The sequence below is a fragment of the Entelurus aequoreus genome, linkage group LG18 (genome assembly GCF_033978785.1).
Source record: "Entelurus aequoreus isolate RoL-2023_Sb linkage group LG18, RoL_Eaeq_v1.1, whole genome shotgun sequence".
Taxonomy (NCBI): Eukaryota; Metazoa; Chordata; class Actinopteri; order Syngnathiformes; family Syngnathidae; genus Entelurus; species Entelurus aequoreus.
Window position 1 is genome coordinate 32914170 of NC_084748.1, and position 14659 is coordinate 32928828.

Here is a 14659-nt window from a genome sequence, read left to right on the forward strand (position 1 = left end):
ACTTTATCCTTTAGCTATTGACGGGGCTGGCTCCTGGCATAAGCACTTTAGAAAAGCTATGACCACGTTCAAGTCAATTTAGATGTGCATTGTTTATATTCTCAATAACTACTGACATCTATAATGGCTGCCAATGTCATACAGTTTTACTTTAACTTTGATTCAAATGACTAATACAGTAGATCTGACCTACCAGACTGTGTTTTGTTTTAACCGGGCCGTAGTTGTTCAGATATCGTGTCTTGGTTTGTATTTTCAAGATGTCTCCACTGGTGGTGCCGCAGAACATAAACTCATCATCGGCTGAAAACTATAGGGAGGAAAAGAGGGTAAGTCAGTTGTGCTGCATTAAATGAACTAATAACTGCTATTGAGAGAACAACGTCACATTACAGCCAATATACTGTAAATACTTCTAGATCTATGTCTGTGAATCAATTTAAGTGGACCCCGACTTCAACAAGTTGAAAAACTTATTCGGGTGTTACCATTTAGTGATCAATTGTACAGAATATGTACTTCACTGTGCAACCTACTAATAAAAGTCTCAATCAATCAATCAATCTGTATACGTATGTGTGGATAACATAAACAAACTTGTATCTGTCCTATCTTGAATGAATTAACTGTCGCTGTGGCATAAGTGGGGTCCGAATTAGGTACTTTTATAGGCTCAGACCGAATTCTGTCGGTACTACGGGGTAAGGAATCACGTAAAATCAACCCTTGGCGGGCAAACAAGCACTCAGAGCGGTAATGTTAGAATTTGACATGCCAACAAAGCAAGTATGCCTGATAGAAATCACTTGAACGTACAGTAAGGCTGCGCTTTTTAAAATGCGCTTGTGTTTTATTGTTCCCTGTCCTCTCACGTCGCATTTGTTGCAAGACCTCCAAGTCCGGGTACGTTCTTTTTATATTACGCCTAACCTCTGTGTGTTTTTTCTATCCTCTCATATGTAGATATGGACTTTTCCTTTGCTCAGTGTGTGCTGGCCTTTACCCACGCCGACCTCTGAGGTTCCAGTTTATGGACTTCTTTATATGATGTGCGTTTCTGTCCCATCACATTTTGTTTGCATTTTGGACCTAATTAAATACTTTTTCTGTTTTTGATTCCATCTTGCCTCCAATCTCTGTATCTGGGGTCAACGTGGACCCCGACTTAAACAAGTTGAAAAACTTATCCGGGTGTTACCATTTAGTGGTCAATTGTACGGAATATGTACTGCACTGTGCAACCTACTAATAAAAGTTTCAATCAATCAAAAACACCGTGTCCAAGTCGTAACAGCCCTAGCTCGATGCTAATTTACATTGAACACATCCGAATCTGGTCGTGAAATCTACAACTGATATACACGTTACAATCTAACAGCTGCTGTGTAATAAGAACAATACTTACAGTATAAACACTTTTTACAATAATCCAAAATAAACTAAATACTATTGCAGTAAAAAGCAGCATTAGTTCAGCACTCAGGTATGGTGGTAATCAAATCAGGAAGACTCGCCACAGCAAAACCTATGAAAACTATTAAAAAACCCAAAAGTAAAAGCACAGGCATTTATAGCGCAGTGATTACAAACACTACATTGGAGGCAGCCACCACAGTTGACATATTTCACACAAAAGTCTTACATTATTTGTAATTGTTGGTCCAAAGCTAATGAGGATTTTGTCAAAATTAGGGTAAACCTTTTTTTTTGGTTGTTCTGTGTATTTTTTTTAACGTTTGTTGCGCCGTCAGGCCCATTTTAGGTCTGCTGGTCACTAAACACTGCATGAATGTAGCTGCTGACTGCTGCAAATACAGCTGCTGAATTATACTTTCACGAAATAAAAGCATGTTTTATTGTAAATTTACGAGCTGAAGCCAGTTTAGAACTGTATTTAGACAATATATATTGGTTTATTTTGTAAGGAAAACAATGTCGGAACGCCTGCAATTGCATGCTTCTGGGCACAGGTGTCCAACACGGCTTTGTTGTTTAATTAATTGATTGATTGAGACTTTTATCACTGTGCAACCTACTAATAAAAGTCTCAATCAATCAATCAAATTGTCCATACTTTTTCCATACACTACTGCCATCTAATGTCTTGGAATTGCAACTGCATGCAAAGTCTACTATGCAGGTCAATTAGAATATCATGCAAAGGTTTGTTTGTACCAGCAATTAAGAGTTACAAGGTGAAACTAATATATGACATAGGCTCATAACATGCAACTAAAGAATGTCAAGACTGCTTTTGATATAATTTTCATGATGATGGCTTACAGCTAATGAAAACTTCGAATTGAACATTTCAGAAAATTTGGGGTTTTCAAAAACTGTCAACCGTGATCATCAAAATCGTAACAAATAAAAACTTGACATATATATATATATATATATATATATATATATATATATATATATATATATATATATATATATATATATATATATATATATATATATATATATATATATATATATATATATATATATATATATATATATATATATATATATATATATATATATATATACTTTGTATGTATTTGTTATATTACATATTCATTTCACATTTGAAGTTGTATTGCTGAAATGAAAGTATTTTTACAAAATATATAATTTTTTTTGTTTCACCTAAAGTATATAATACTTGCTAATGAGACTCAGAAATTTAATAAATCGAGATATAACAACTGGAGAATGGACAGTTATCATTATCGGACCACTTTTACAAATTAACCTTTATTAACACATGAATACACACAAAAGTAGTGAAAATTGATACTGTTGAGTACTGGAATCAACTCAAATGTGAAACGTACCAATCTCTAGGCATTATGGATACAAAACGGGCGAACGGGGATTTGGTTTGGTTTGGTTTGGTTGGTTGTCATTATTTTTACAATCTAGTTGCACTACAGGATCACAATCTTGTCTATTTGTAATCTATTCATGTTATATTTACATACTCTATTCTATTTAAATGATTATGTACATACTATTCCTGTTGTGATGCCCATTGGGCTAAATCTTTGGACCACGGGTACTAAATTCTGTACCATCTCATGTGTCTCGTCTGTACTGGGAAGACAATAAAAAGTTTCTTGAATTTAATTGAATGAGTGAACCTCAATGCATTTGACAGTCCTCTTCAGCTTGCGAAGCTGACAGTCTGAAGGTCTGATCTTGTTTGCCTCGTCCAGCTCCCAGATCTGCAATGTTGCCCTGCACGTACAGAACAAGAGCAGAACTAGAAATATTATAGCCCAGTTAGCTGCTGTCCGCATGTAAACAGAAGGACATCCAACATCTTCAGGTCTTCTTTAAAAACAATTTTATTGATTGGTTCACTTTCAAAAATGCTTATCCTGTTAACGGTCGCTGGTGAGCTAAAGCTTCGTGCGGTACGCTTCCATTACTAGTCAGTGTTGCCAGATGGGGAATACATTTTCGTAGTAGATGCTTAAAATATTGTATTTTGAGGAAACTTATGGCACATACACGATTTGGCGTTGCTCAGGACCATCTTCTTTCATTAAACATTACCACATATCATGCATAGTACAGCTTATAATGTAATTTCGCCTATATTTAAATAAACTACCACACTGTTGGAAAAAAAAACCTGTCAACTCTCCTGTTCCTCCTGTATTTTGCCCTTGTTTCCAAGCAGCTTTTACCATATTTTTATCTTCCAAGAAAAAAAATCCTATTAACTATCGAATATTATGCCTATGAATAAATTCATCTAGGTCATTGTACTCAGAGCAGACTTAGATTGGTCCGATCGAGTCTGAGTGCTTGGTGTCAAAACCCAAACTATTTATCATCTAACCCTAACAGGAGTCAGGAATGCCCATCCATCCATTTTTTACCGCTGGTCCCTTTCGGGGTCGCGGGGGGTGCTGGAGCCTATCTCAGCTGGGTAGGGTACACCCTGGACACGTCGACACCTCATCGCAGGGCCAACACAGATAGACAACATTCACACACTAGGGCCAATTTAGTGTTGCCAATCAACCTATCCCCAGGTGCATGTCTTTGGAGGTGGGAGGAAGCCGGAGTACCCGGAGGGAACCCACGCAGTCACGGGGAGAACATGCAAACTCCACACAGGAATGGTTTCGCTCTATTGTGGTGCAAAACAGCTGTTAATATGCAAAGGAGTGACACCTTTGTCAACACAACAGCAGTCATTAGAGAAGAAAGCCCCCGTTAGTGTTGTGGTATTGTGTGCCTTAACAACCACTCTTATCAAACATTGTGGGGTTTTTAGAATTTTTGATCGCACATAGGGTGAAATTATTGTAGAAATACCATCCATCCATCCATCCATCCATCCATTTTCTACCGCTTGTCCCTTTTGGGGTCACGGGGGGCGCTGGAGCCTATCTCAGCTGCATACGGGCGGAAGGTGGGGTACACCGTGGACAAGTCGCCACCTCGTAGAAATACCAATTACGTTAATATTGATATGTCTGTCTATGCTGCATGTGAAGAAGCGGGCCAAACTTGTGATTAACATAACCGAGGTGTTCCTCAAGGCTTTAAGACCACTCTTTTTGGGCAGTTACAATTGTTTTTGTAATTAATGTACTGTAACTAAGGTGTAGCTGTAGATTGTTTACGTCAGACGCAGTCAGTAGTCATTTGTTTAACGTTTTTAGTTATACGAGTGGTGTTCCTCAAGGTTCCATTTTAGGTCCTCTCTTTTACATCATTTAGGCTATTCAGCTGGTGGCCCGTGAGTTTAGTTAAAAAAAAACTTGTGAGAGACTCACATTTTTGCAGCAGATTCTTAAAAATGCTACAGTGCTGTCATAGAGATGATCTTTGACTAGCTTTTTTGCAGAAAGTCCTTAAAAACAGCAGAGCGCTCCTGTAAAATAAATACACCAAAAATCAAATGTCTACTGTAGAGTACGCTGGTTATCCGGAATTTATCAAATAAGACTAAGAGTGAAAGGAAAGTCTGGCCCCCTTAACTTTCTGTACATGTGGCCACCAAAACAATTTAAATATCTTTGGTTTAATCTAGGAACTCAGAACTGGGCAGCGAAGCCGACATGCCGAACTGTGAGATTTCATTATCTTACAACAAAAAAAGGTTTGCTTACCTGCCAGCAGAAACAAACATGTTGTCGTTTGTGTTGGAGAACTTGACGGTGAGGCGGTGACATAAACTGAGTGGTAAAGCTGGGGCTGAACAAATGGCCTGCTTAGATTCGATGCTCCATAAGAGTATTCTAGAAATATACAACAATACATCTCTTGTTATTCAGGGTAATATGGAATATTTGATTGTTTTCTATGTTTTAATATTTTGAGTTGTTTTTACACTTGTGTGAACATTTAAGCATGTTGCATAAAGGTTACCTAAAATAGTGTTTCTTAACCATAGGGCTGGGGCCCAGTGTTGGGACGCAAGCACCACCTAGAGAGGCCCCCACAAAAAAATATCTATTTCTCAGCTGTGGTCCTGATTGGCCGCAGCGATACTCAATTGTAATACATTTTCCCCCCACGTGTGGCAGTAATGATAATATCAAACAAACACAGGAAGTCTGGAGCAAGAGAAGTTTCTAAAGCGCAAAAATGATGACGTCTGCCGCGTCCACGCCGCCGAAGACGTCTGCCGCGTCCACGCCGCCGAAGACGTCTGCCGCTTCCACGCCGCCGAAGACGTCTGCCGCTTCCACGCCGCCGATGACGTCTGCCGCTTCCACGCTGCCGACGTCTCATCCTCGTTTCCGGCGAGACTCACCATGGCGCCACTCGCGTCCGCCTTACCAACGGCCAAGATGGTGGCGGTTCCTGGGTCGCCCGCCTCCCCGGCCTCAGCAGCGTTCTACTCGCCGCCGCCACCAGACTCGTCCCCGGTGGATTCGGGGACACTTGGGCCGGCGACCCACCACCAGTTCGCCCCTCCGCCCTCCCCTGTCTGTTGTTCCTGTTTGGGGGGTTCTATTTCCAGGACATCTGGAATCTGTCCATAGGGGGGGGATACTGTTACGGCTCAGACCCCTGCCGTCTGTGCGCACCTCGGGACAAGCCCACGGGTGCGCACATCCAGGGACGTGCCGCGCGCGTCTCCGCCCTGCAGCAGCCACCAGCTGCAATCACTCATCGGAATTCTGCACACCTGGGACTGATGAGGGCGAGCTGGATAAAAGACCAGTGGACCCAAGGATCGGCGCGGGAACTTAGTTTTCTCATGGTGTACCGTAAGCGTCAAGCTTTATACTCTCTCGTCTTGTTTTCCTCTCCGTGGCTTACTTGTCCCTTGTTTCTCCCGTGTCCCCCGCAGAATTGCCTCTGTCGCCTTGGAAGTGAGCTGTGCGCCTCACTTCTCTGGACCCCTCTGGATTCTGACTGCCTCCCTTGATCCTCGACCCCCCACTTTGGACTCGGACTTCTTGACGCCCCTCTCAGCCCCACGGACCCCCACTTGTATCCCGGATCACCTGTCTGCCCCCTGGACTTCCTCGTATCTCGTTCAACACTTTGGTAACACACATTCCAGTTAAATACTACACATAGTCTTACACCATACACACTCTTGTATTCTAGTTCACTCCATTTCCTTAGTTTAGTTGTATTGTTTAGTATTATTATATATATATATATATTGTCTATATATATAATAAATATTTGTATATACTTCCCCCTGGTGTATGTTTGCCGTCACCTCCCCTTAGTAACCACAACAACTTCCTTCTTATGCAGTATATTTTAATTAGTATTTATTTTTTAAAAGAGTCTGACCAAAGCCTTGGTAATAAACGTTGTGATTAACACCAAGTTTCATTTCATTTGACAAGGTTATCCTGTTGAACTGTATGTAAATTAGATATAATTATTGAATAGGATTAAAATCAGGAGTAAGATTACTGATTCAGTGTTAATCTCTAAATGGGCCCCGAGTCCCTCTGTAGTGGAGAAGTTGGACCCTGAGGCCCAAAAGGTTAATAACCCCTGGTCTATACCACTTGTCCTCCTTAGGGTCACTGCAGCTGGTACCTATCCTTGCTGACTTTGGTCGCCAGCCAACAACTTTAACTCAAATTCACACACATGAAGCAAGCCAAAAAACAAACATGCACACACAACATGCAAATCCCACACAGAGATGCCCATGCAGAGATTCAAACTAGTGTTCTTCCTGACTGTGCAACCAACATGCTAACCAGGAGCTCACCGTGCGTCATATCCTGTATGGTTCATAAAGGTCTAATGGTAGCAACATCTTGACACTGCCATAGACTATTTCCATTTCCAGTTAACAAAAGACTATTTATTTTTCCATTATTTTCATTTAAACTGGAATGTTTTCGACCTGGTTGTTAATTTTACAGTAATTTACAAAAACCTGCATGCTGCGATGTCTAACACAGTGGTATCAAACATACGGCCCGCGAACAGGTTTTATCCGGCCAGAGGGATGCGTTTGCCAAGTATAAAAATTATCCAAAATTTTTGAATGAAAGAAACTGTTGTTCTAAATTTGTCCACTAGATGTCGGAATAGCAATCCTTTGTATCTTTGTAGATGATGCTACATATGTAAAAAAATTAAATAAACCACATGATGTTAGTACACCAGTCGAGTAAAATGAGCAAACTACATAAATAACATCCTGTAATTTGATTTTGATATTATTTTTTTATCTTGATAGATTGAAAATCAACACCAATGAGTTGACTGATGAACATTATCACATAACTTATTCAAAAAGTATAAATAACGACAAATTAAGATATCTTCCGTTCATTCTATTTCCAATTCTTAAATGCAAATCAAAAAACCAATTTCAGGCCATTTTTTCTATTTTCATTTCTGCAACAAAAGTTGTACAACTATTTAATGACACTTTTTTAAACGACAATAGGACTCCTGCTGAACAAATATGTTAGCGTTATGCTAAAAACGTGCTAAACGCAAAGGAAAAGCTAAAATACTGCTTCCGGTTCAATTTGTCATCACACAAATAAACATGCATTGTTGCATTTTGGATAAACATATATTCAAATTTTTGTGTTTATGTGGAAAAATGAAAATCCATAAAAGGAAAACGACACAAAATCCAATTTTATGGCAATATTTGAATGAAAATCAACCCTTTTTTGTTTTCAAATCTGCTATATTTAGTAAAAATTTAAAAAGGGCCCTAACTTTGTTTTTTGATTTGCTTTCCAGAATTGGAAATAGAATGAACAAAAGGTACACGGACCGAATACTATTAGGTCCGTGTACCTTCCGTTCATTCTATTTCCAATTCGGAAACACAAATTAAAAAACAAAGTTAAGGCCGTTTTTCAATTTTTAATATATATGGCAGTTTTGAAAACAAACAAAAAAGGGTTGATTTTCATTCAAATATTGCCATAAAATTTTATTTTGTGCTGTTTTCCGTTCATGGATTTTAATTTTTCCAGATAAACACAAAAATCGAAAAAAAATTCAAAATGCAAAAATGCATGTTTATTTGTGTGATGACAAATTGAACCGGAAGCAGTATTTTAGCTTTTCCTTTGCATTTAGCATGTTTTTAGCATAAACTTTGTTCAGCAGGAGTCCTATTGTCATTTTTTTTTAAAGTGTCATTAAATAGTTGTCCAACTTTTGTTTCAGAAATGAAAGTAGAAAAAATGACCGTAAATGTGTTTTTTTATTTGCATTTAAGAATTGGAAATAGAATGAACGGACCTAAAATACTGCTTCCGGTTCAATTATATGGCAATATATTAATGAAAATCAACCCTTTTTTGTTTGTTTTCAAATCTGCCGTATAAAATAAAAATCGAAAAACAGCTCTAATTGTGTTTTTTGATTTGCGTTTCAGAATTGGAAATAGAATGAACGGAAGGTACACGGACCCTATCAACCGCAACATGTAAGTATAAAAAAAACAAAAAAACATTATGATTTGTACATTTTCAGAATGTGCTTGTTCTATTTTTAAACAAAGAAACCCATATGAAGTTGTCTTTATTTTTAAGTTATCGTGCCGTGATTTTACCAGTCCGGCCCACTTGGGAGTAGATTTTTCTCCATGTGGCCCCTGATCTAAAATGAGTTTGACATCCATGGTCTAACACATATTCAACAATGTTTACCTGCCATCATCCTGACCCCCAAGGGAAACCAGGTATTTGTCGGTGGGAGAAAAGGCCAACGCTTCTACTTTTCCCTCGTGGATTTGAAAGCGGGTGTAGATGGACCGTGCCGTATAATCCCAGACCAGTATCTCAGCCTAGACAGAGACACACAACTCTAAATGTCTTCCTATTTACAAGTGATCAAATGTAGATGTATGCAGGAAACATCAGAGTACCTCAAAGCCTTGGCTATTGATCTCTCCTGAAGCAATATATGTTCCACTTTTGGACATGGAGACACAGGATACCTCGCCCGTGTGGCCATGCAGGAAGTTCTTCAAGTCATCTTTGACTCTTCTCAGAACGATCGTACAACCCAGAGGATAGATGATGTGCTCTCTGTCCGGATGAAGCCTCATGCCGAAGCGCACTTGTCCTAAAGGCACACGGGCAATTACAACATCTCAACTAGTGTGTACTGTCTAATAATACCGCCTGTTCTTGTTCTGTTTGCAGACTATTTTGACATATCTCAGATTTCAGTACATATTACTTAAGATGAACAAATAGGTCCAAATTAGTGTGGCAAAGTTGTCTGTGGCTTAATGTCAGTATTTGCCTGAACTTATTTGACTGATGCATGTTTGTTTTTTTTAGTTAATTATTTCTAATTTTTTTTATATAACATTTTTGTGGGTTACTTGTTTGGGGGAGAAAATAAAATACATTTGACATGTGTTTAACTGTATTTCTGGACTGTAAATGTCAAAAAGACAGGTCTCCTGGCATAAACACTTGACTTACACAGTTTTCATTTTAACAAATAGCCATGTTGGTAGCCTTGGAGGGTTCGATTTCATTAGCATATTAGAATATCAAACCCTAGTAAGGTTTACGATCAAAATGGGGACACAAACAAAATGTGCAGAACTTACCGTTAAACCCCGTAACAGCCGCAAGTTGAAGCGGTGGAACATTATTTGGTTCAAGATCCATGTTGTTTTACAAGTCACTGGAGAATTGCTCTGTTTTGAATTAAAAAAAAGTGTGTCATTTAGGTAAGAAATAATTCCTGTACTAGCCCAATTATCCAGATCCTTACTAAAATGTAATAGACTCTACAAAATTTGAAAGAAACAATTGAACAGACTTTATGTAAAAAAAAAAAAATACTGTGTATATATATATATATATATATATATAGTTGAGGTTTCTGTGGTTTATCCGTTATACAGTGCTCAATACCGTGGTAGAGCGGAATATACGTTAGGTCAGGATAAAACACAGAGGCTATTTCATCCCTACAAGCCTGTTTCACAGCTTGTTTCTTCAGGGAATCTCCTGAAGAGCAGAGAAACCTGCGAAACAGGCTTGTAGGTATGAAATAGCCTCTGTGTTTTTTCCTGACTTAATGTATACATACATATGTATATATAATTATATATATACTGTATATATATATATATAAATATAAATATACATATATACATATATATATATATATATATATATATATATATATATATATATATATATATATATATATATATATATATATATATATATATATATATATATATATGTATATATATATATGTATATATATGTATATATATATATGTATATATATATATAAATTATTTATACATATATATATATATATATATATATATATATATATATATTTATGTATATATATATATATATATATATATATATATATATATATATATATATATATATATATATATATATATATATATATATATATATATATATATATATATATATATATATATATGGTCGCGATCAAAAGTTTACATACACTTGTAAAGAACATAATGTCATGGTTGTCTTCAGTTTCCAATCATTTCTACAACTCTTATTTTTTTGTGATGGAGTGATTGGAGCACATACTTGTTGGTCACAAAAAACATTCATGAAGTTATTATGGGTCTACTGAAAATGTGACCAAATCTGCTGGGTCAAAAGTATACGTACAGCAATGTTAATATTTGGTCATTACATGTCCCTTGGCAAGTTTCACTGCAATAAGGCGCTTTTGGTAGCCATCCACAAGCTTCTGGTTGAATTTTTGACCACTCCTATTGACAAAATTGGTGCAGTTCAGCTAAATTTGTTGGTTTTCTGACATGGACTTGTTTCTTCAGCATTGTCCACACATTTAAGTCAGGACTTTGGGAAGGGCATTCTAAACCTCCCTGCTTGGCACTCAGCAACAAAGGGTTGGAGTTGGGGGTTAAATCACCAAAATGATTCCCGGGCGCGGCGCCGCTGCTGCCCACTGCTCCCCAAGGGGATGGGACAAATGCAGAGGACAAATTTCACCACATCTAGTGTGTGTGTGACAATCATTGGTACTTTAATCTTTAATCTTTTAAAACCTTAATTCTAGCCTGATTTAGCCATACCTTTACCACTTTTGACGTGTGTTTGGGGTCATTTTCCTGTTGCAACACCCAACTGTGCCCAAGACCCAACCTCCGGGCTGATGATTTTAGGTTGTCCTGAAGAATTTGGAGGTAATCCTCCTTTTTCATTGTCCCATTTCAAGCACCAGTTCCATTGGCAGCAAAACAGGCCCAGAGCATAATACTACCACCACCATGCTTGACGGTCGGGTGGTGTTCCTGGGATTAAAGGCCTCACCCTTTCTTCTCCAAACATATTGCTGGGTAAAACAGCTGTTTTTTGTTTCATCTGACCACAGAACTTTCCTCCAGAAGGTCTTATCTTTGTCCATGTCATGTCAGATGAAACAAAAATTGAGCAGTTTGGCCATATTAGAGGTAAGGCCATACTTCCTCTAATATAGGAAGTATAAGTGTGCCTTTTTTCTCCGTCCTTTTTCCTGATGTTACGCTAAAAAAAAAAAATAGCAGAGGGCAACAAAAACAAATAGATCGATTTAAGGCATTTTAAAGTTACATTATAGAACACTGATCTTTTTTGGTACCTGCATGAATGCATTGTCTAGCTCGCACTAAGGGGATCAGTTTACTAATCACAACCTCATGACAAATACACTACTGGTTTATTATGTCAGGTATTAAAATCTTAAATAGCCTACATATCCAACAGCTAAATCGTTATATATAAACTTTCATGAAATGTCACAGCTTTTAAATTTCGAATATCATCCCATCCATTATTTCAGCTTGCTGCTGGTCAAAGTTCTTATCAAACCCTGACTGCTTATGAAGATTTTTTAAAGCTTGTACGCTGTCCAGAAAAATAATTTAAAAAATGTCAGGAGATGTTTACGGTAAAAACAACACACAAAAAACCGGCAGCTCAGTCGACAAAATGTTACTGTAAAACTAAAAAGTAGTAACGATTTCTATTTACAGTAATGCACTGTAAAAACGACTAAATTTGATGGTAAAAACAAACAAACTGGCAGCTCATTTGCTAGAATCTTTACATAAAAAATAACACTGGTACCCATCCATCCATCCATTTTCTACCGCTTGTCCCTTTTGGGGTTGCGGGGGGTGATGGAGCCTATCTCAGCTGCATTCGGGTGGAAGGCGGGGTACACCCTGGACAAGTCGCCACCTCATCACAGGGCCAACACAGATAGACAGACAACATTCACATTCACACACTAGGACCAATTTAGTGTTGCCAATCAACCTATCCCCAGGTGCATGTCTTTGGAGGTGGGAGGAAGCCGGAGTACCCGGAGGGAACCCACGCAGTCACGGGGAGAACATGCAAACTCCACACAGAAAGATCTCCAGCCCAGGATTGAACTTAGGACCTTCGTATTGTGAGACATGCCCACTAACCCCTGTTTCACCGTGCTGCCCTAACACTGGTACCGTAGTTGCATTTACAGTAATGCACTAGGCATGACGTTAAAGTGCATCCGGCAGTGGAGGCTCCTGTCTGGGGGTTTTGGGGCACTAGGAGGTTAACCCCTTTACTACTGTTACCCCAGGTGACCCTTGGCAAAGGCCTAGTACCTGACTGCCCCCCAGCCAGGGATACGGTGAAGACCTCAACGGCGGAGCAGGCGAAAGACGGTAGATTTAAGAACTACCACAACGGCTGCGATGGCGGAAGAAGGCACCCCCACATCCATGCGGGCCCAGTTATGGGGAAATAACAACCCAAGACCTCAACGGTGGAACAGGCGGAGGATGATTGCTAACCTATGGAGTGTCACAACAGCTGGGATGGCGGATGAAGGCTGCAGCAGAAAAGGGTCCCCAGTCGTCTTGGACTCCATGCCACTGGATCTGTCAAGGATCGTGTGGTGACTGTCTGTGCACCAGTCTCCCCGCGTTAAACAAAGTCCCGCACAGGCATCCTCCATAAAGGGATACCCCCCTACCAGGAGGATCGTCATATTTGCTTCGAGTGACCGCCGATGATGATGACTGTATTAACCAATGCAGATTTGTAAAGAAACAAAAAACTCCAGGATTTTACCGTGAAAATTAAGTAGGTTTTTTTTCCACTTGCAGTAATTCGGTGTAAAAAAAACTAATTACGCTGTAAAATTCTGGCGACTGAGCAGACATATCTTGTTTCTTTGGGGGTTTTTTTACCATAAAATCTACAGACTTCTTTTTACAGTGTACACACCAACCTTGTTGTACTCGTTTCAATTCTCGTTAAAAACACAATCAGCCTTTCTCACACTATATAAATGATAAAATCATAACAAATTCTGAAAAATAAGCAACATTTGCAAATATTAGTCCATAATTCTACTTTATGTCCCACATACCGGCCATGGTGCTGGGTGAAAAGTGAGTTATATACATGTTAGGTAGAAGGCACCCACGTTTTTTTGTGGTTAGTACGTTAGCTCCGTGTGACGTCACTAAGATGCGCAATGGCCGAAAGTAATCACGTCGTTTGTATTAACTGATCGTAATGACAATTATTCATGCAACTAGACGGTGATGTTATACATTTTGTTTGTCCTTTGAAGTCAGCCGTGTTCACCGGTAATGACGACAAACATACATAAGGAAACAGTAAGAATGCACATATATTACCACAAAGACGACATACTAATGAATACTTGTTTGAAAGTGTCATTAATATACTTACCGTTAAAGCCAGAAAACTATTGGTTTATTGATGAACGTGAGATAAGCTACTAAATATTGAAGTTTTAGCAGTCTTGCTAGTTGTATCGAGCGCCACCTAACAAACGTTACCTAGCAACGGACGAGCGAACACCCTCAGCTTCAACATATTTTATCGGCAAAAAAAAGGTTCAAAGTTCGTTTTTGTACCTGTGTCACTTTCTTCTTTAGTTTTTCAGATTGACACATTTACGTGTTCATTTCATAACTTGGCATATACTGTAGGTTTGATAAAAGCACAACTTCCGTGTGCACTCTTTCACAATAAAAGCATCAAGTGTGAAAATGTCTTCAAGATATTTAAAGAAACCCAACTTTTATGGAAAACAAAACGGAAACAATCCCTCTAGTCATATACCAAGCAATGTAGTCTATTTAAATAAAAAAGAAACAGCCTACATCGCAAATATCAGTATTAGTGCACTGAGTTTC

The 14659-nt window shown here is 38.6% G+C and overlaps 1 protein-coding gene across 3 annotated transcripts in view; it reads right to left on the minus strand.

The window, feature by feature from the left end:
• Positions 1-14467, minus strand: part of cfap52 (cilia and flagella associated protein 52) — a 50285-nt gene extending 35818 nt beyond the window's left edge. Inside the window, exons 1-7 of one of the 3 annotated variants that reach the window (XM_062027000.1) lie at positions 14378-14467; positions 10037-10126; positions 9338-9537; positions 9120-9256; positions 5121-5249; positions 3132-3228; positions 194-310 (exon numbers count right to left, since the gene is read on the minus strand). In XM_062027000.1, coding sequence (XP_061882984.1) covers positions 194-310; positions 3132-3228; positions 5121-5249; positions 9120-9256; positions 9338-9537; positions 10037-10097 — 741 coding nt within the window. In that variant the 5' untranslated portion in view covers positions 10098-10126; positions 14378-14467. The other 2 variants (XM_062027001.1, XM_062027002.1) reach the window with 2 other exon arrangements.
• Positions 14468-14659: the final 192 nt, after the last annotated feature.